General features: G+C 32.3%; 1 protein-coding gene across 1 annotated transcript; it reads right to left on the bottom strand.

Annotated features, from left to right (window-relative positions):
- Positions 1 to 11,321: 11,321 nt before the first annotated feature.
- On the bottom strand, positions 11,322 to 13,961 carry LOC145094999 (uncharacterized). The gene is made up of 2 exons (XM_079032944.1): positions 13,840 to 13,961; positions 11,322 to 11,667 (listed from the first exon to the last, which is right to left on the bottom strand). The coding sequence occupies exons 1-2, from the start codon at positions 13,959 to 13,961 to the stop codon at positions 11,322 to 11,324; spliced, it is 468 nt and encodes a 155-aa protein (XP_078889070.1).
- Positions 13,962 to 24,207: the final 10,246 nt, after the last annotated feature.

Here is a 24,207-nt window from a genome sequence, read left to right as displayed (position 1 = left end):
AATGGTTGCCTCATTGACACTTATTGCTAACAGAATCCCCGAAGCAATATTGTCTACTCGTTGGTTACAAAGATCCTTTTGGATAAATCCATATAGATAATCATTTTAGGATCAGGAAGTGAAGATAACTGGGATGGGAAAACTGTGTTTCCTTGATTGTTGTGAAATATATAATTAAAAGATTATAATATTGTGGGTTGAAAACCCTATATGCTCACCAGGCTCCTAAGCCTGATTCACTTAGTTTCTTTGTATCACAGGTAACAACACGAAGGTACAAGGATAATGGCAATTGAATCTGCCGAGATTTAAAGAGTTCTAGGCCATTAAATAAATTGATGTAACACCTGTAAAGACTAGTATATGCTTATGTTTCTGTATTAGTTATGACATCTCAAGCTTTTAAATATTAATAAAAAAATTCTTCGGAAATACTTACGATATTGGTATCATTTCACATAAACAAAATCTTTTGGGAAAAACTCCATACTAATAAAAGCATACTCTATTTTAAATAAACATAAAGAAAAAGTTTTTAATTGATCGTAAAATTGGGGATGTCACACAAACATTATGCTAAAAGCCAAGCGGGCGAACCAACTTCGTGTCGAAGGCTATTATTCGTATGCATTGTATGTATATTGTTGTATGTGGTACTTTGAGGAACTCTCTAAGTTTCATGCTTACAAATGTGGATTTAAATGCTTTTAAGGTAGTTCATCTGATCGTTGAAAGACTCCAGTATGACTTTACTCGCATCGAAGAAATATTTATGGTTTTAAGACTTTCGCTCATTATTATGTCTTCATAATGTTTTAAAGGAATGAATAACTATGATCTTTTAATGAAGATGTGATTTTGAGTTGTTCTATTATACTTTAAAAATGAAATTTTATGTTTGAAAAAATAAGCCATTACTCTCTATGTTCTATTACATTGTATGTTCTTAGACTATCCTCATCCATAAAAAAAATTGTATTGGTGTATTAATAATAAAAAAGGTAAAAGCAATCCAAAGTATATAGCAAATATGTGTTCATACCGAAGGGGGAGTCGGTCTATTTTTTATTAATTCTTTTTCCATTTTTAATAATAAAGTAAATATATGATTTTTTTTATAAAATTTAATTTTAAACAACCAAGAAAAACATATCTAATTAGATTAGATTTCTTATATATATATATATATATATATATATATATATATATATATATATATATATATATATATATATATATATATATATATATATATATATCAAGAACTATAATTTTTTCACTATAAATCGAATATATTATCGATATATTTCCACAACCAATTTTAATTCTATATATTCAATCACTTTCGAGTTCGTATTTTCTGTCAATGATTATTCATTTACGAATACATTTAAATTGAACTGTGATTACAAATAATATGTATCTTGTGTGCCTTCTAAATATGTAATTTTACATTTTATGTTATAAATAATGTGTCTTGTGTACCTTCGAAATATGTAATTTTATAATTTATAATATATCTATAACTTGATTTATCATTTTTATTAAATATGCTTGATGAATATTATATATTATTATGTATTTTTTAATATATTTATATCTTAAATAATTAAAATGGTTGTTATGATTTTTAGTTAATAGTTTTAATAATTTTTATTTGAATAAAAAGAATTGTAAATTATATTAATTAATAAAAAATGATTTCGGTCGAGAGAGTTATAATCATAATAATTATTCAGCGCCTCCTGTTTCTTTTTCCCTGCCACCTTACACACAACCACAACCGCCTTCGTCACCACCACTACGACCACCTCTACTACCAACTAACCCCACCACTGCAACCTCCATCACCTATAACATCGACACCTCTACCACCACCACCTTCTCTTCCACCAACCACCATAATTATATACGATAACTAAACTATGAATAGACATATATATATATATATATATATATATATATATATATATATATATATATATATATATATATAATCATTAATGATTAATCATATATGTATAAACATATATAATCATATATAATTAAACATGTTTGCCATATAATAATTTACGATTAAGCATACCTCGCTGTTGTTGGTATGTTGGAGCGTTCAAACAGAAAATGAGAAATACGTGGTTGAAGTTGAATCTCAAGATCTCTATTTTTATAGAATCTCAAGTGAAATGTCCTATATATATATATATATATATATATATATATATATATATATATATATATATATATATATATATATATATATATATATATATATATATATATATAGCGGACGGTTCACTTGAGATTAAAAAAAAGGTAGAGATCTTGAGATTCAACCGCAGCCACATATTTTTCATTTGTCACTCTAACGCTCCAACGCACCGGCAACAACAAGGTATACCAAATTATAAATGATTATATGATAGAGAGGTATAATCATATAAGATTATCCATGTCTGTACATATATGCCTAATCATAAATGATTATACATATATGTTTGTTCAGAGATTGAGTAATTATATATGATTATAACGGTTGGTGGCAGAAAAGGTGACAGTGATAGAGGTGGCGGTGGTATAAGTAACAGAGGTGACAATGGTGAGATCGGCTTGTGTCAGAGGTGGTGGTGGTGGTGGTGTCGGTTTTGGTGGTGGGGATGGTGGCAGAGAAGAAAGGAACGGACGACGCTATATAATCATTTATAATTATAACAGACATGTCGTGCCGGTACGCCAAAGAGTTAGAATGGCAAATATGAAATATATAGGTGAGGTTGAATCTCAATATCTCTATTTTATTTTTAATTTTAACGGAACCTCTGTGTGTGTGTGTGTCTGCATGTTTCTATGTGTGTGTGTGTGTGTGTGTGCATATATATATATATATATATATATATATATATATATATATATATATATATATATATATATAGACACACATACACACACGCACACGTAGGGTTGGGTTCAACAAGGAACCATTTTAAACCTTAAAACCAAGGAACCAATTTTTTCTCAACTTTTAGAGCAAAATTTTCATCAAAAAAAAACCTAAAAAATATTGATAATCATAACTTTTTATCCTCCATCCATTGATATCAAATTTAATAAAAAAAATTGATCTATTCAGATTCACACTATGAAACTGTACAGATTCATCCTGCGAAACATGTGCAGATTCACACTGTTAATTTGTGCAAATTCATACAGTGAATCTATACAAAATTGATGATTTATAGTGCAGATTGACAATGTGAATCTGAATAGAGGAAAAAAAAAGAAAAAAAGAAAATTATCGAATTTGATATCAATGGAAAGAAGATAAAAAATTATAAATATCCATATTTTTCGAATTTTTTTCGATAATTAATAAGATCTAAACTTGAAAAAACAAAGGTTCATTGGTTCAATGGTTTAAAAAGGTTCTTTGTTGAACTTTTGCATATATATATATATATATATATATATATATATATATATATATATATATATATATATATATATATATATATATATATATATATATATTATTCTTATTCTTATTGTTATTATTATTATATAGGGTTAGGTTCATGTGAGATGGTCTAATTCTGTAAGACCGTGAGACACAATCCTAGCCACTCATTTTATAGAAAAAAAACATTTTTAAAATGCAAAATAATTGAAAATTTTCGAATTTTTTTAAAAAATTATTTTCGTCATTTATATTTCAAAAAATATAGTAACGAAAAAAAATTACCATTTTTTTTACATATTCTAGTAGAATATTAGAATATTGTAGTATAATATTAGAATATTTTATATATATGACAAATCTAGTAGAATACTAGAATATATTCTAACATTCTAAAAATCACAGTAGAATATTTATAGTGTAATATTTTATTAGAATAATTCGCGTACTTTAAAAAAAATGGTAATTTTTATTTATTTTTTTATATTTTTTTAGGTAAATAAAATGATGAAAATAATAATTAAAAAAGAATTTTCAGATTTTCCTTTAATTTGGATTTTAAAATTATTTTTAGATTGTGTCTCACGATCTCACAAAATTAGTATGGTCTCAAATGAACCTGAATATATATATATATATATATATATATATATATATATATATATATATATATATATATATATATATATATATATATAGGGCTAGGTTAATATGTTTCTTACATTTATTGTGTGCTAGAATGAACCAATAGTAATTTAGTAAAATTAAATAATTATTTAATTAAATAAATATAGATATTAAATGATTTCCGTAATTGTATGTCTATTAAATGATATCCATAATTATAATTCTCTTTTTATGGATACTAATTAAATTCTTCATTAATGTCAATAATAACATTCTTTCAGGATGAATTCGTATCTAGGTTTTTATGTACATGTTCGTTTTTTGTTTCACCACCCACGCACTTAAAATACAATAAAATTTCATAGAATATGAAGAACACGAGTGTATTCTACTAGAATACACTCTCATTTTGCTAGAATACACTCTCATTCTTCTAGGTACGAATTTATTCTGAAAGAATATTACTATTAACATTAATAACGAATTTAATTAGTTTCTGTAAAAAGAAATTATAAGGTTGGATATCATTTAATATACATATAATTTTTACTAAATTGTTGTTGTGCATTCTAGCACACAATAGATGTAAGAAACATTTGAAAATCTCTCTCTCTCTCTCTCTCTCTCTCTCTCTCTATATATATATATATATATATATATATATATATATATATATATATATATATATAGATAGAGAGAGAGAGAGAGAGAGAGCTAGGTTCAGGTATTTAAAGTAATTATTGTGTTATTGTATGCATAAATATGGGCCAATCAAAATTTAAAATATAAATAAATAAATGAGGGTAAATATGTAATTTGATAATTAGTTTCCACAAATAATATCCTATAATTATGGTAACCATTGACTTCATCTACCTAGGGTTTCTCTATCCGTCGGCTTTTTAAAAGCACCATCTACCTAGGTCCGCCAAGTGCTAAAGCAAGAAGCGGGAAGGTGTATCAATTGCCTCTCATCGGCAGATCTTGTCGACACCAAAATCACGTCCCTTCTCTTCCAGCCGCCATTGACTCTTCCAACCATCATTGACTCATTCCCTCCATAATCAATAGCAAGCAGCGACCAGGAAGGCAACAACCACCATTTGGCCTGTCGCATATTTGCAGGTGCAGGTCAAAATCGACGAGAATAGGCACGCCTTCCTTCACCTCTTGCAAAATTGATCGACATGAGCCAATGAAATAATAGAAAAACTGCAGCTCTGCTTGTGTACGTTTTTCGGTTCTTCCTGTTCTTGTTTCAACAATTACGTCCCCAAAAATCGATATGGCTCTTGTTCTGTCTCCACCTTTTATCGACTCCACACACACAAGAATAAATCGCAGGTATCAATATTAAACTCGAAATTGGATCTCTTCTCTTCTTTAATCGATCACACCCATCATTCTCTTCTTTCTTTCTTCAAACTGATTACAGGTTCATGTTGATCTAGAGTGAAATAACAAGCCACTAGTTAACTCTTCACCCTTCAAATGCACTGTCGAAAACTGATTTTCTTATTTTCTGATTTCTTATTGATCCATCCCTAACGAAATCCCCAGTTTAAATGTACGAAATTAGGAATCTTCAGTTGGATGATTCAAAAATACAGTCTTAAATGATGACATTGAACGAAACCTGTGAAAAATTGCTTACATTTACAAGCTCCAAGGCATAGATTAACGATAATCTGATAGAAACGAATGTAAGGTACAATGGTTTTCTGATAGACTCGATGTGTTTAGGTTTATCGGGAATTTGTTCTGATTGTCTAATTTTTACAGGAAATTGTAAGTTGTTTTGATACACACCAAGCGCTAGCTAAAATGCTTCAACTAAATGGTATTTCTTTGTTTATAGCATTCTATCAAAAAATAATGTTTTTTATGATAATCATGAACATATTCTGTTAGAATGCCCCGAATTGATATAATTATTGGTAAATGAATTCCAATTCTATCATAATGGAATCACGAATTCCAATTATGCTGGAATGGAATATGGATATTTTCTCACTAATTTATTCATTGGATTTGTTTCCATAGAAGCTGATGCTTGAAGAACGGACCACAAAATTTGAACGACGCCTCTTAGCAACATTATTCTTTTAGAATAAATTAGTGTATTTTTTAGATTTTGATGTTTTTTCCCGAATTGAAAGTTTTTTAGTTTTATTCTTTAACAATAAATGTAATTCTTATCAATTGTTACATGTATTCTATAAGAATTAATATAATTTTTGTTTTAATTCTTCAATTGCTGGTTCGAGAATTTGTTATTCTACAAGAAATATGTTCAATAATATTTTTATTATTTTATGGTTCTAGACTATTTTTATTTTTGAACATACTCAAACATATTCGGTCAGAATGTCCGAATTAAAAATCTTATAATTTGTAAAATCGGATTTTTAAAATTAAAAGAATCAATGATCCCTTAAAATATGCAAATTTCGTTTATTAAATCTATATTAATTGACTAAAATACCCTTCTAGTTAAATTAGACGGTATTTTTTTTTATTATTTTTAATTCTATAATATGTATTAATCGCCTTCTTAAAATAAGTAAAATGATTGACCCATATTTATGTATATAATAATACAATAATTAGTTTGAATAGAATAACGTAAGCTTTTATATATATATATATATATATATATATATATATATATATATATATATATATATATATATATATATATATATATATATATATATATATATATATATATATATATATATATATATATATATATATGCGCGTTGAAAAGAGGTTGGTATTTCATTTTCCGTCGAACTTATGGCGAAAAGCTATTTCACACGCCGGTTTTTCTATTTCAAAACCAATTAATGTGCAATAACTTTCTTTTCCTTATGAAATTCCAAATTCGAATATCAAATTTTATTTATTATTTCAACTTTCATGTGACATACTAGAAACTAGAAACAACTTGATGTCACTGTAAGATTATATATATATATATATATATATATATATATATATATATATATATATATATATATATATATATAAAGTCCACTACTAGCAAGATGCTAGAAGAGGGAAAACAAGAGTAGAGTCGGGCATAATATGAAAACAACAAAGTCCAATTATATTACAAACCACAAAAGGGATAAATCTTTCAATCCGACCACTTTAGATCACCATGCTTTGTTTTGTGTTTGAACCAAAGAACATTGTTGACTTGATGATATCACTTACAACGGTGGCCGCCAACTTCTTATTTTTTGAAATTCTGTCGTCCTCACTTTCCAAATGCTCCAAAAAGTTTCGTAGCATATGCCCAACAATCTTGTCTTCTTCTTTGGGTAATTACCCAGTTGGTGGCGTAATCGATCAGATCATGATCCATCCTAGAACTGTTTTAGCAAAATGAGATCGCACCAAAACATGTTCACTTGTTTCTTCTTCTGTATCACATTGACAACACATATTTGATGAGAGGGTTACACCACGGTTAATTAGGGTCACAACATAGGGGATTTGATCCACTTTTTCCTCCAAATGAAACAAGTTACTTTAATTGGAATTTCTTTTAATCACATGAATTTCCAATATCTACATGTTCTTGATTCACCAATAGATTACGAAGGACACTTACCAGATGCTTCCCATGAGTTAGGTCACATCTCCAATCTACCTCATCCCTAGTCTGTTTTTTCCCAATTACTTTGCTTGGAAAAATTCCTTTCTTTTCAAACACTTGGTTTATGTTTGCTATATTGTTCTAAGTCATGTCATAGTTTTTAATGAGAAGCAGTTGTCGGACCTATTATCAAGTTTATGAATTACGGTGATAGCTTTTGCCCTTAGGGAGGAAGGTTTTGTTCTATGTCACCACCACCATTTAACAATCAACAAAATGTTAAGCGATTTGATAGAACTGACTCTCGATGTGAGAAACCGTCAATTTCCGGTCAAGTCAAAGTCAACTGAAGTCAACAAGTCAAACCGGTCAAAGTCAACTGACTCTCCCAAATCTCTCTTTGTATGAGAAATCTCTCCAAGAACGTGAAATCTCTCCCAAATCTCTCTTTGTATGAGAAATCTCTCCAAGAACGTGAAATCTCTCCCTAATATCTCTTTATATGAGAAATCTCTCCAACAACGTGAAATCTCTCCCAAATCTCTCTTTGTATGAGAAATCTCTCCAAGAATGTGAAATCTCTCCCAAATCTCTCTTTGTATGAGAAATCTCTCCAAGAATGTGAAATCTCTCCCAAATCTCTCTCAAAAGTTCTCGTAACTTTTTGAAGTCATTCGGGTCATTCCGAACCTTAATCGGGTCAAAAACGGCTTGAAACGGGGTTAAAACGAGTAAAATAGGCTTAAGGACCCGAAACCCCTCTTAAGGACCCGAAACCCCTCTTAGGGCCGAAAGTCCTCTTAGGGACCGAACCCTCCTGAGTCGAACCGAACCCGAAGGGTCCTCTCAGGACCGAACCTCGCACAAGACCCGAACCCGAAGCCTCGGTCTATTTCGCTCCTGATGACTTTGGACCGAGCCTCTCCTTCGCTTCCTTCTGTTTCGCATCGGCTCGCTTCGGACCCAGCATCAGAAGGGACCGAACCTTCGGCCCCCTTCCGAGAAGCCTCGCTGTAATGCCTTTTCTTTCCGGTTTTCGACTACGACTTCATTTTAGCTTCGTTTTTAATTATTTTAACGCGGGATTTTCACCCAAAACTTTTTTTTAACATATAAGGACCCATAATTAATGATTTATCACGTTTTTAAGGATAAAACCTTATCCAAAAAGACTGGGTGAAGTACAAGAGGTGGAGTGTTGACTTTCATTTCTTCTATGACACAAGCAACCACCATACCCACTCCATGCCTAACCCACACTCCTCCCCACCATACCTTGTCACTTCCTTGTCCTTTTTACCTCTCTCACAAGTCATTCCTACATTTTTTAGAGCTGGACATTCATCCTTTCTCCTCATTTTCTTTCACTTGCTCTCATTTCACCAAAAATACAACACAACTTTTCTCTCAAACTTTTTCTCTCTATTTCAAGACTCCAAGGCTGATTTTCAAGCTTTATTCTTCTCTTGGTAAGTATAATTCATCCTCCTTGTGATTATTACACTTGATTCTACTCAAATCATTGATTGCTTACACAAATATCTTCATATTTGTTGATTAGCTCCTCAAATCTTCAAGCATCTCCCGGGTGTTCTTGAGTTGAACACTTCTTTTCTCAATCATCCATCTTCTGAAATCACTCAAGGTGAGTTCACACCCCTACATTTTCATGTTTTCTCAAGTTTTTATGGGGGGATACAAGTTAAAACACCAAGAACATAACTAAAATTTTCTAACAGCTTTCATCAGAAAAGTTGGACTCCATTCACGGACTGTTTTGGACAACTTCAACATTTTTTTCTGAAAAACTATTTTAGGTGTAAGTAGTTCCAGTTCTTAGCTTTAAAATTACTACTTGCACATCTCCATACGATTTGTCTACAATTTATGGTGATTTTTACAAAACTGCCTATCATTTCAAACACCAATCCGAACCAGTCTGTGATTATGGACTTTTTCACCCAAGTTGGAGGTCATTAAAAATCATGATAAAAATTATGAGTAAACTAGACACATTTTGGGAACTCTCTGAATTTACGGATTTAGTTTTTGACTTCGTATGATTTTTCCATGACTTTTCTAAAACAGTGTAGAAAGGTTGAAAATTAGTTAACAGCTTATAACTTTCATAACACTTTGTATTATGTTGAGCAAAGTGTATAACGATAAGTTCTAAATATTGAATGTGTTTCCTTGTTAGTTTATCATCATAAAATGAAACTTAGTCATTCATGATAAGATTATTCATTCATTTAGAACACGTATATTAAGCTATAATGAGCATAGTTTATGGATTCATAACATTAAGGCATTTTCATAAAAGAATTCTTATACATTACAAACGTTTTGGATAAACTATAATAGGTATAGTTTATGTATCATTTACTTCTCAAACTTATTTACCAAAGGTTTTCAGTTTAGTTCACGTAAATCTGTTAATGAATAAATTTGTGAGTCATTCACTTCGGGTTACTTCCAAAGTAACAAAGTCAAAAAGTCCTGTAAATTGTAACCAGAGTCTCTTGTAGGGAGAACGTGATAGTTGTGCATAGATCTATATTGGGTTTGACAAACCCACACCAGAGCTGCTTGCAACAGCTAGACCAGCAGGTCTGTGGTGACAAGTGTCATTTAACGGCGACGCCTGAAGAACATCGTATTACGAGGCCGTCTATGTCAAGTATGGTTATGATAGCTCACATGTGGTATTAACAATCGTAAGATTTACGGGTTCTAACTTTAAATTAGCTAGTTATGTTGATTTAACTCATAGAAATTACCTTAAGTATGGAAAAATACTTGTATGCTATCAAATCAGAAAGGGTTTTATGCCGATTTAAAACCACTTTTATATCTTTAAGTATGACAAATACTTGTTCGTTTTCGGTCCTGGTATTTAGGACCACATAACTTATGTAAGGAAAATATTGGATTCTTCTTGGTAACATACATCTCTTTACAAAGATCGATTTTCAAACTCTTACCGTCAAAAGCTTATGAACTCACCAACCTTTGTGTTGACACTTTTCAAAACTACTTGTATTCTCAGGAATTCAGTGAAACACGAAATTAACCACGTTTTGAGGATGGGATGATAAATCGTGAAACAGTTCATTTTGTATCATAATGTAATTGATTTGAATCATGTAAACATATACTTTGGTGTAACTTTTTCAATTATATTTATGATGGTTGTATTTACTTTGAGCACTATTATACTCGTTGTTGTGATACTTTACATGAAGTCCTCCACCCCCGGACGTTTCCGCCATCCTTGGTTTGGGGGTGTGACACAACCAACCCACATCTTTGTGTGCAATGACTTTGTCCCAAGATACCCAATGTATCTTTCTATTTTCACTTGATCTACCCCATAGAAAACTTCTCCTAATACTTTCTAGCTCATCCAATACCCCAACAGGTGCAACAAAAAGCGACCGTACAGTAATTAGGGTGGTTCCCCAACACTTATTTGATAAGTGTCAATCTACCTCCAAAAGTTTCACATCGAGTCACCTCCTAAAAATTTTCCCTAACTCCGAACACCTTAGATTTGCTATAGTTGATTGTTACCCCTAATGCCACATGGAAAGAACAAAGTATCTTGGATAAGTGTTTGATGTTTTCTTTGAACTATTCTCCTACAAAAAGAGCATCATCAGCGTATAGGAGTTGAGAAACTAATGGTCCACGGTTAAGTAGTTGAAATCCTTGAAAAACCCCAGCATCACAAGCGACTCTCATGGCCACGCTGAGACCTTCCATGGTTGCAATACACAGGAATGTGGAGAGGGGGTCTCCTTGTTGGAATCCGTTCGATGTATTGAATTCTTTCGTTGGGTTACCGTTCACCAAGACTGATTCGGGAGATGAATGGAGACAACCTTTGATCTGTTTTCTCCGTTTAAGTCTAAAGCTCATCAACATAAGATTGGAATCAAGAAATTCCCAATTAATCGAATCAAAGGCTTTGTCAAAACTAAATTTGAATAACAACACTTTCTGTTTGGATTTCTTTAAACAATACCATATTTCATTCACCACCAGTGGCCTGTCTAAGATGTGCATCCCTTCTACGTAGGCGGTTTAAACTTCATCAATGTAGTTTCCCATTACCTTTTCTATTCTTAAGGTGAGAATTTTGGCATTATTTTGTAAATGCACCCTATGAAGCTAATAAGTCGAAAATCACTTAGCTTTAGGGGATCTTTAATCTTTGGGACAAAAGAAATGAAAGATGAGTTGCAGGATTTGTCTATCTTGTCGAAATGCTCAAATTGTTTTACCACCATCGTGCTATCCCTTAGAAGGACATCCCAATACTTCTTGATGAATTTGAAGGTATACTCATCAGGCCCTGGGGCCTTTTCATTACCACAGGCCAGTACCGTCGTTTTTATTCTTATAGGGATATTAGAAGTTCTAAGGCTTGCAAGTCTGAGTTGGGGAGCTTTTTAAATAGAGGGATTCGAAGCTTAGGTCTAGACGGCCATGCTTCAGTGAACTTCTATTTGAAGAATTGTAGAGTTTTTGCCTTTATTTTCCTTGATCCGTACACCAATCACCGTTAACCTGAGTCCATTGATCCGGTTTCTCATGTTGTTATTGACATAGCCATGGAAAATCTTGAGTTTTCGTCTCCGTCCACCGTCCATTTGATTTTTGATTTTTTTTAATATTTAAAAAAGCCAATTTCTCTTTTTCAGCAATTTCCTTGTATCCATTCCTTTTTGTGTTGATTTCGTCGTCAAATAATAGCATAGACTCTGCCTCAGTATCCAAGTTATTCATAATTTCTTTTATTTTAATGATCTCAAATTCTTTCAGGTGGTTTGTTGCTCTCCATTTCCTTATTTCTTTTTTTACATGTCGTAGTTTAGCAGCCAAGTAGCGGTCTGGGGTACTGAACGCTTTGAAGTTGTTCCATGCTTTTATAAATACTAGCTTAAAACCATCTCGTTACAGCCATAAGTTAAATCGTTTAAAAGGTGTTGGCCCAAAATCACATCATGTAGATGACAGGATAATTGGATGGTGATCCGATAACTTTCGCGGTAAGGCTGTCACCAAGGCTAGTGGTATGAGGTCTACAAAACCTGGTCAAAGTAAGAACCTATTGATCTTGCTGAGTTTTAGGTCTTCATTGTGGAAACAGGTGAATCATTGTCTCCCCTTATTCAAATCTACGAGACCTGCTTCGTGCATGAAATTGTTAAAATCCCTGGAAGATCTATTGGAAAATACCAAATTGAATTTTTCTTTAGGCCTGTGGACCATATTGAAGTCCCCCATCATAATCCAAATCCTTTTCCTTTCATTTATGATGTTTAAGACTTCTCCCCATAGAGAAACTTTGTCCGTTGGAACTTGTGGACCATGCAATCCCAGATGTTCAGTAATCACTGGATCTTCTTGATGCATTAATTCTTTCTACCCTGAAGTCATTGGATCCCCAACACGTTGTTGCATCTATGAGCTTCGCATCAAGCAATTGTTCTTGCGTATATTTAGGAATAATAATTTCATTGGGCATCAACTTGCTCACCGGATTTCCCAAGGATTTCATTCAAAATTGGATTTGAAGCGTCAAGCTCAAATCAGACCAGGTTCCAATTACAATAGTGACTTCAAGCTTGATTCTACTTGAGGTGGTCTTTGTACCAAATTTATAAGAAACTACATTGGGATGAGGAGGAGGCAAGATTTTTGTATATTGAAAGGCGGTGTTAGGAGGAGTAGAAACAGTGCTTACTATAAGGAGCGATCAAAAGGAGGGAGGAACATCTTTGGGATCATCTAATTAGAAAGGAATGGTATTAGTAGTCGGAGAGCGGCAATTTCTTTTTCGCTTGAGAGTAGATTTACCAGATCTACCGGAATGAAAAAAATCTTCAAGATTTGGGCTTCGGATATTGGGGCCAAGGGTATTTAGGGGAACAGGCCCAAAACATCCTGAAAGTGCCAAATCTTGAAATAATTTTATGGGCCTAAGGTCCGTATTGTTTATATTGTCTAGATTCAAACAAGTAGACCCAATCAAACTCACCTCTGTATCGATATTTTCAAAGTTGAATGTAGATGATGGTTCTACTTAGCGCATGAAGGATTTTTGTGGGGAGTCAATGAATATCTGATTCTCGGGGATGAGTACATTGATGGAATCGGTGCTGGAGACTCAACAACCAATTCTGGAGATGGAGCATCACCGACATCCTCTTCACCAATGTGTGTTGTGTCATTCTCAATGATTTCACCTTTCCTCATCTCCTCCATGTCTATGTTAGGGATACTGATGAGTTATGAGCATTACATCAATCCTATGGTGTACATGCAAACCCTAAAGCTTTGGATCTAGTTTGTCTAATGAACATGCAATAATCATCCAAAGCTCATAAACCGTAGATCTAGCATTTAATAATCAATATTATCATAATAAAAGGGTTTAGATCTTACCTTGATTGTTATGTAGCAATAACAATCTCAATTCCTCTTGATCTTGACTTTTGAAAGCCTAGTGCCTCAAATGTTGCACCTCTAATGGAGTCACAAACACCATGCGCAACAAGATGACTTAGGAGAGGGAGGAGAAGCACTAAAAACGTCCAAGAACCCTTATAGATCACTTAGCCACATTTTCGGGAGCCTTAGGGGTCTTTATATACTTGTGTGGGCTGCTAGGGTTTCAGGTGAAACCCTAATTTTCTGCTTAGGCCTTAAGCAACCCATGGAGTTCGCTTAGAAAGCCCTTGGAAGAAATCCATATGGGCTTCCCATAGATTTCGTCCAATCCCCTTTCCACTAGGAATCCATAGCTCAATTGTAACTATCATATAATTGCAATATCATTCCCCTTTATTTAATTAATCTCTTTTAGCCACAAAAATAATTCTTATTAATCATTGACTAATATTAATTAAAAAATATGATTTCTCTTTTAATATATTATTCATATAATATATTAATAAATCATAATTAATGCTTTTTCTCCTTAGTTCATCCTATTAGTTGCTATGGTGAAGGCAACCCAAAAGGACCATGCTCATAATCGGGTCAAGTACATACCAAAATAGTTATGGGCTTAGACACCTAATCCAACAGTCTCCCACTTGGATAAGTCTAATAACTATTCTCCATATGACTTCCGAACCTGATCAACAATCGTAGCTTTCAAAAGCCGCTGTCGAACTCTGATCTTATCAGAAACGTGTCCTTTAGATAAGGGATCATATATTCCTCCATTATAGATATCGTATAAACTGAGACATGGATTTTAATCATACTCTCTGTTCATGTGTTGTTTCCTAATTTCCGATTTATAATGACTGACAACAGACTATAATTGAACACATCAACTCAGCCCTGGCTTGGCCAAACGCTTAGGGTTTCATCACTAAATCATCGAGGGGCCCACATATATCGCTTTTATCCCAATTTGGGTAAAAGGAACGGATAAACTTTGACTCAATGCTTGCTTGTACCTACTCATCAAGTCACACACAACAATATGTTTTATAACACCAAGTAAATGGTGTGTTTGCATATTATCAATGTGCAACCAAGTTGCATAATACAACTCACACGTCTCGGTTTCAAAAATATAAGATATTATCGTCTCACCAATCACTCGTGATAAAATCCATGAAGCGATCCGAGTGAGCATGGGTTTAATCCAATGCTCAAATCTTATTCATAAGCACTCATGAACGCTGCAACAAACTTTTGCTATGTCTAATACACTTTAGACAATCTACAAACCAATTCATGACAATCTTCTTTCATACCTGCACCCAAAGTATGAGCGACTGTGGAACGTTTGAATAATCTTATTATTCAGGAAGTCAAAACATGCAAAGTGAAACACAAGAATAATCGAATCCAATATGGCCCCAAATTTTTGAGTATAAATAAAACTCCTTTTATTTAGTCACCATATTGATTACACATTATTCATTGTATTATGTTTCGAATAATCAACTTATTACTTGAATCATAATAGCAGTTGTCCCATGCACCAAGCATGTACACTCTATTTACCTATGGTCCATACTTTGTGAAATAGATCAATTGAAAACATTTCCAATGATGCTTATTTCACAATCCCTAATCCTTATCATTAGCGTAAGAACACAAAATTCTCACCACTACTAGAATATGTTAGATTCTAACATTTTATGTAACGATCCTTTCGTAATGCCACATCACCAAAGCCACCAAGACTTTGCCAATGATATTACAAAGTGATCTATTGGATATTGTTACAATACAATCCCATAGATGTGAAGTCTCACATTCAAAGTACATTCCTTTGAACATCCTTCTTGCATATAAGTTTCTAATCTAGACATAAATTCTTAACGTCTAACTCCCAATATGGAAACATTTTCATATTTGCCATATGACAACTTATTGTGAATAGAGTCTTATCTATTCATAATAATGTCGATATGGTCCATTCATTACTATACTTCCAACTACTCACAAGCGACCAATCCTTAGCGAACCTTAGATTGTCGTTGACAAATGTTCAATTATTTTATTCAAACCGGTTCTAATCCCTTTTCCCTCTTAACGCCCTAAGAATTTGGAAAATTTTAAAACTGGTCGAATATTACAGCATATGCAATATATAATATACCCGAAGTGTATGGGACACGATTCATAATGAAAAACATGATACTTTACCAGTTTCTTGCTATAATACTGACATATATAGAATGCTCCTATGTTAAACCTTTTCAACATAACATTCATATATGTCTTTTGACTAAATCTAATTAAAATTTCTTGATCTAAGACTTTAGATTTGAAATGAAGTATAATATTATCTTCCTTAATTATAGCAAAACAACTATTCAACCTTTGAAACTTTGCGAATTGAAACTTTGTTTTCTATAATTAATATTGATAACTTGCAACACTTAAAATAATAATCATGCTCCCACTAACATGATAATTATCTCCGTACCAGCATAACACTTATGCTCCCACTAGCATTGACACATATTCAGAAAATAGTTGGACTTCTAGAAATCAATACTTATTGACTTCCAAAGTTCATATTTCTAATATGAGATGCTTCGATAAACTTTTATCAAGTTTCTCAAACTCATACACCTTTCATTAGAAAGCTCATAATAGGTTTACTCTTAATTAGATCTTGAAACTTTTTAAGATCATTTAGACCCATTGACCTCTTGACATATAAGATTCTCTTGTCAAGAAACATTTCTTGAAAAACAAATATTCAAGAGTTAGTGTGGATTCTTATCAAGACAAACACTACACACAATTGATATTATTTGGTCTTTGTCTTATCCAAGACATCATAATTTACCAATATCAAATGTGCAAGAGTAAGAAACTTTTCTACTTCACATTGATTAGTGTGTTAAATTTCTTAAGATGTGTCACTCAAGTCACAATCTTGAAGTATGACTCTAAGACTTGATTTTGGAACGAAGTATGATTCACCTTTTGATTTAACCATTTCAACAATTTTCGATTCCTCTTCTTAGCCATACTAGTGCACTAAGGTTTACCTAGAGGATCAATTGTGATATGGTTTCACAATCAATAAGACGATCATAAAACAAGATACTAAAGTATTCTCTCATCTTTTTAGATTGGAGAAACTTTTATCTTTCTGCCTAATTGATTCTTCTTATTCGTTCTGCTATTATTGAAACTTTTCAATAATTCAGAATTATACTTAATCTTGTAAGCATAACCATATTTACTAGACTTTTAGTAAATCATGACGAATAGTCTTATTGTTATTTGTGGTGGACTTAATCGGGGCACAACATTGTTTTCTAGTCCTTTAGTCCTTCACTTGACACACATACTTGTGTGATCAAGGAATTAGTCTTAGTTTCCCAAGTACCAAGATTTCCATACATCACATGATTCAAATCATATGATCCTAAGCTTCTGTCCAATTGATACTTGGGCGATGAGAATCTTTCCTTACTTAGAAAAATTATGACACTACCATAAATAACATAACTAAGAATCACATCCACTTAATATTGCTTACAATAGAAACACACAAGCATCAATTTTCATAAATAACATTGTAAGGATATATAAATAAGACAAAGTCAACAACCAACTTCCTTGAGACATCGACACCCAACATTCCCAATCTATCAATATGCAACTTCATATCTAAGACATGAGCACATACATACTTTCCATATTTGTGTCTTTTTGCCAGTAGGGCTTGAGTGACCTTGAACTTTTCAAGTCTTCGAACACTTGGGTCAGGGAGAATTATTGGAGGAGGTGGAGGAAGTGAAGCATGATTTCTTTTTCCACAATCCAATCGTGGAACATCATCTTGAAGTGGAAAACTTTTTCTAACGGATTCAGGAAGACCATAGTTGATAGATTTTGACATCTACAGAACGGGAGAAAATTCAAGTTAGTTGATTGGAATCCTTGATATAACACCCAAATGGAATATTAAGGCTAGGACCCAACATAATATTCTACAATTTGGAAGAGGGATGCCGTAATCGAAATTGCAGAACATTTGAAGGTAGGTAAATGACGATTTACCAATTTCCACCATGAAAAACGAAAATTGAAAATTAAGTTTTAAATGAATTGAAACTCCTACATCTTTTGAGATTCATAGAACTTTTCAATGACATGTTTAAATCTCGAGTGTGCCATTCGTTTGTGAGTGGGATGTCGAGGATCACAAACAAGTTGTGGATAACCATGAAAATTAGCTTGGTACTCTTGATGTTACAAATTACCTAATCAACGCGTTGGTTAACCACACACGCTCCATTAATCTATGATAAACATCAAGCTACCCATTTCCACCTTTACTTAGAGCCCAATTAGCGTGTCGGTTAACCACACACGCTCCACTAACGTCCTAGCAAGGGTATAAAGTGTAATTTCATGGAATAGCACTAACTCCACATTTTTTTGTAAAGTAACTAAGATTTGGGAATTTATAAAAGTGTTTAGTTACTTCGTACTTCATTATACTTATAATGGAAGGTTACGTCCTATCCTACTCGTTCGGCTAACGACCCTCCACTAGTCAAGAGTGTGGTGGGTAAGAGTGGATACCCATTCGATCGCCATTTAGGCAATTTCCTTAAACACCCCTTAGAGACCAGCTTCATGAATGAGGCCTACTAACGGCAAGAGTGACTCTTTACTTATACATATATAATATCATACTTTTAATTTTATATAGTATAAGGGTGTATTTTACACTTTTAAAATACTAGGTGGTTTAATTTAATAAATTATACTTTTAATTTAATTAAATATAAACCATATCATTGTGGATTTATTAACTCTCTTTTAATTATACACTTAATTAACTTAATAAAACCATAAAGGTGTAATTTGAACTTTTTAAAGTACTTGGGTTTTAGAATTTAGTATTTCAAAATTAAATTTTTAATCAAATTTTAAATTTCAAAACTTGAGGGCAAGTTTTTGAAACTTTTCAAAACCTTAGGGTTTAGAATTTAAACATTTCAAAATTAACCTTTCAATCAAAAATTTAAAATTCCAAAACTTGAGGGAAAGTTTTGAAACCTTTAAAAACTATCTGGATCAAATTAAAAATAATTTAATAATCAAATAATTGGTAATTATCTAAATTTGACCTAATTCAATTTTATGGCAAGATAATCCAATCAAATAATTCAAATAAATCAAGTTTATCATATATGGTAATGATTATCTAATTAATTGACAATTATATTCTATTTTGGCCAGGATAATTACTCCAAATTAATAAAAATCAGATTTTTATCAATTAAAAATGTTTTGGTAATTATCCCACAACAAAATAGGTCAAAAACCTGAAAATTTTGGCATCTGATACTCCGACTCGTCGAGCCAACATTGGGCTCGTCGAGTTGCCAGTGAACTTGGCGATTCTAGCCTCCCAATCCAAAATTTTTTTGATTTCCAGCTTTGAATAATCATGTAAAGCATCACATACATCAAACAAACAACCTTAGCTCGGATACCACTGATGGGTTATGAGCACTACATCAATCGTATGGTGTATATGCAAATCCTAAATCTTTGGATCTAGTTTGTCTAATGAACATGCAATAATCATCCAAAGCTCATAAACCCTAGATCTAGCGTATAATAATCAATATTATCATAATAAAAGGGTTTAGATCTTACCTTGATTGTTATGTAGCAATATCAATCTCAATTCCTCTTGATCTTGACTTTTGAAAGCCTAGTGCCTCAAATGTTGCACCTCTAATGGAGTCACAAACCCCATGAGCAACAAGATGACTTAGGAGTGGGAGGAGAAGCACCAAAAACGTCTAAGAACCCTTAGAGATCACTTAGCCACGTTTTTGAGAGCCTTAGGGGTCTTTATATACTTGTGTGGGCTGCTACGGTTTCAGGTGAAACCCTAATTTTCTGCTCAGGCCTTAAGCAACCCATGAAGTTCCCTTAGAAATCCCTTGGACGAAATCCATATGGGCTTCCCATAGATTTCGTCCAATCCCCTTTCCATTAGGAATCCATAGCCCAATTGCAACTATCATATAATTGCAATATCAGTCCCATTTATTTAATTAATATCTTTTAGCCACAAAATTAATTCTTATTAATTCTTGACTAATATTAATTAAACAATATGATTTCTCTTTTAATATATTATTCATATAATATATTAATAAATCATAATTAATCTTTTTTCTCCTTAGTTCATCCTATCAGTTGTTATGGTGAAGGCAACCCAAAAGGACCATGCTTACAATCGGGTCAAGTACATATCAAAATAGTTATGGGCTTAGACACCTAATCCAACAGATACTTGTGTCTGTTTGCTCGCCTTCCTCTTCCATTTACAATCTTGCATCATTATCATCATCCTCAAAATCATCATAGTCTTCTTCATATGGTTGCTTTTCAGTGTCGAATTTGAAAGGAAACCATGCCTCGTCTTCGTATTCGATGATTCCCATCATTATGGGACCTTCCACCAAGTTGAGAACCAATTATTCATTGAGTTTCTTCCTCCATGCTGTGAGAATTCCGAGTTCTACACACGATAGATCACCTCTTTCGTTGATGTCATTAAATGGTACTATGATCTTTCATGATTGTTGTGAATTTAGAGTCACACCAATATTTTAACGAAAGTCTAATGATACGAATCCATGCAATACGTTCGAACCGATAGCCTTGGTGTTCTTCCAATTAGAGGCATTTGAAGGTATTCGCCTGGTTCTTTTTGTTTTAGAGGAATTCATTAGCAACCAGTATGCTATCGAAACTGTGAAGGGCTTTTATACCTCCTGGATTTTTACATCAGCAACTTTATCACTATGAATTGATAACAAGGCAGACAAGTGCCCAAGGTATTGTAATGAGAAAACCTCCCCAATCATTGTGGTCTTTTGGATCCATCTCTTCATGTGATCATCTGGTTGTAGTAGGATCTTACATTCCTTGTTGGTTTGTTGGAAGGTGGGTGTTTGACGAGCCTGGTTCGAGTATTGATTTTTTTTTTGTTACCGGTGACTTCTGCATATGATCTTTTGTCTACAAATTCGTCATTGGTGGTGAAGTTCTGGATGGGAGGAACGAACCATTTGTGCATTGGCCTGATTTGATGGGCTTTCCTTCCATGTCTCACGATGTTCACCTCTAGGATGTTGTTTATGCATTTCTCCCTATTTATTCTGGTTTCCATGTCCTTAGCATCAAGAACGTCGACAAATCGGATGAAGCCGTAGTTTTTACCGTTCTTTCCTTTTCTATCCCCAAAATAAACATCCATTAGTTTGCCATATCGTGAGAAAAATCCTTCCAAACTCCGCCTTTTTGACTTTGTTCGGAATATTCGTGACGAAGACACTAGTTCATCATCCATGGCCACCTTCTGTGCTAGAGTTTTTTCTTTCCGACGAACATGTATCCATCTGTCTTCCTTTGGGAGCATATCAGGGATAATTGGTATCCAAAATCATTTTGAGATCTTTCATTTAGTAATTTTTAACCATGGTGGGATTAAGCATTTAATAAGAAAATGGCCTCATTCTAAATCATAGAAGTTTAAATTTTGGAAGGTTCGTTGTGCTAAAATATATTTTCTGCTAATACCAATGGCAATTCCGGTTTAAAAGAGAAAACATTATTGATAATTTAAATTGTAATGCTTAATCAAAAATATGGAAAAAAAAATTATAACTTTAAAAAGATAGAATTTTGTTATAAGTTAATAATGATTCGTGACAAATTTATATATATATATATATATATATATATATATATATATATATTTGATAAAAAATATATTTTATACAATGCAATATAAATTTAAATCGAAAAAAAAATATTAAATAAGCTAAATGATAAAAATGTAATCTCTAATTATAAATTTGCAAGCCATCATTGTATATAATAATAAATGTATGTCAGTAAATATATGATTGTTAAGTATAATTAATATTTGAAATAGTTTGAAAAATATATGCTAAATGGTTAAAAGGTTAAAAGTTCTTCCTGTAAAAAATTATTGTTTTGCTAGAAAATCACAAATAAATTTCTATTACGTTAAAATATAAGGTCATAAAATAAAAAATGACAAAATATGTTGGTATACTTGTTTGAATCATGATCAAGTAATACTTTCAATAATTAATTGGAAATGTATAAACCACCTTGTGATTTAAAACAATGTTTACGAAAATAAAACTTGAAACTTAAAAGAAAACATAAAAATGTTCGGTTTTTTTTTTATTATTATTTGTATAGTGGGCTATCTAAGAGCATTTACAATATAAGTTTTTATTTTTTTTATAAAATATTATTATATATTTTTTTAAATTGATTATTTAATATCATTGGGCTACATAGCTTTTTTACCATTCAATATATATTAACCAGGGAAATTCCCGATATAAAGTATTTTTTTATCTAGTTAAAATAGAAAAAAATATTTTATATTAAAAATAACTAAATTATTGTTATTAACAATTAAATATTAGTTTTATAACAAAATACAAAAAAATTTGATTTTTACTATTATCATTATATTGAACTATGATAAAGTCGAAACTTAGAGTTGTAGTTATGTTGTTAAAATAGAAAGAAATATAAATTGTAAAAAATAAATAAGTCGTGATTTTTATCTATTAAATAATAATTCTATACTTAATCAAAAGTTTATCTAAAATATTATCATTATGTAGAACATATGATAACAAATTCATCTTTTATAAGGATTAAACTTAAAATTGTATTAGTTATAGGTTTGTAAAACTTGGCCAACTCAAGCACCCGACAAGTTATTTGGACTCGAACTCTAACCAATGAGAGTTTGGCCAACTCGACCAAAAGAGTCGGATATTAATCAAACTCAATCCAAATTCGTCATACTCAGACCGATTCAACTCAAAATACCCAACATCATAACTTTTTTTAACTCAGTTTAAACCAGAAAAAATTCAGTCTAAAATCATTTTCAAAATTTTGAAACTTATCCAAGATACCGCAAGTAATCTCAGCCACAATGAACTCACATAGCCTCTCATCAATCGGCTCTGTGCCCGAGCCAGAACCAGAACCAGAGCCTAAACTAGAACCTCCTCCTCGAATGATCACCACCATACTCAAACTGAAAAATAACATAGAAACTATTAGCATAAAAGTCGAGGAAACTCCTACCATACCGGTCTCCTTAGAATCTCCAAAACCATCCTTGTCTCGAGTATAAATTATGGCCCCTCTGATTGCAATGAAAGCAAATCAGGTCCGATGTCTGAATAGTGGGGGTAGGGGTTGTACATAGGGGTGAGCAAAAACCGCACTGCAACTAAAATTAACCGTAATAAAAACCGATGGTGAGGTTTTCTGTTTTTCAAAATCCGCAAATTTGCGGTGCGGTGCGGTTATTAGTTTTCAAAAACCATAAAAAAAAACCGCACCGCACCGCATATATTATATACAACTTTTTTTTATTAATTATTAATATATTAAATATTAAAAATAAGACAAGTTTCATGAATGAAAGATGAATAAAATACTAGAATACAAAAGTATGGTTTTTTGTTATGTTTAACTTTGAAAAATGGTGAAATTAGACAATTTTAAGAAATTTATTGTTAATTACTATTGATTTGACGTTTTTAAGATATTAATTGTTTGTGATTTAAGTTAATTGTCTTATACATTATGGTTTTTATTATTATTACAAGTGATATGCTTGAACTCTTAAAACCGTTTGAGCTCTAAACTATGGTTAAAAACCACACCAAATCCATGTGGTTAATAACCACAACACATGAAAAACAAAACCGCACCGCAAAAATAACCGCCTAACCGCACCGCAAAAATAATCGTACCAAGCGGTTGTGAAAACGGATTAACCGCATTTGCGGTTAGTGGTGAGTTTTTGGCTAATAACTGCACCGAACCGCACCGCGCTCACCCCTAGCTGTACAATCCTTGCTAAAGTGTCCAGTCTTGCCGCACTTTAAGTAGCCTAATCCCCTATCCCTACAAA

The sequence above is a fragment of the Lactuca serriola genome, chromosome 3, assembly GCF_051521515.1.
Source record: "Lactuca serriola cultivar US96UC23 chromosome 3, Lser_US96UC23_V15, whole genome shotgun sequence".
Taxonomy (NCBI): Eukaryota; Viridiplantae; Streptophyta; class Magnoliopsida; order Asterales; family Asteraceae; genus Lactuca; species Lactuca serriola.
Note: the sequence above shows the minus strand (reverse complement) of the source record. Positions and strands in the feature narration are given on the sequence as shown.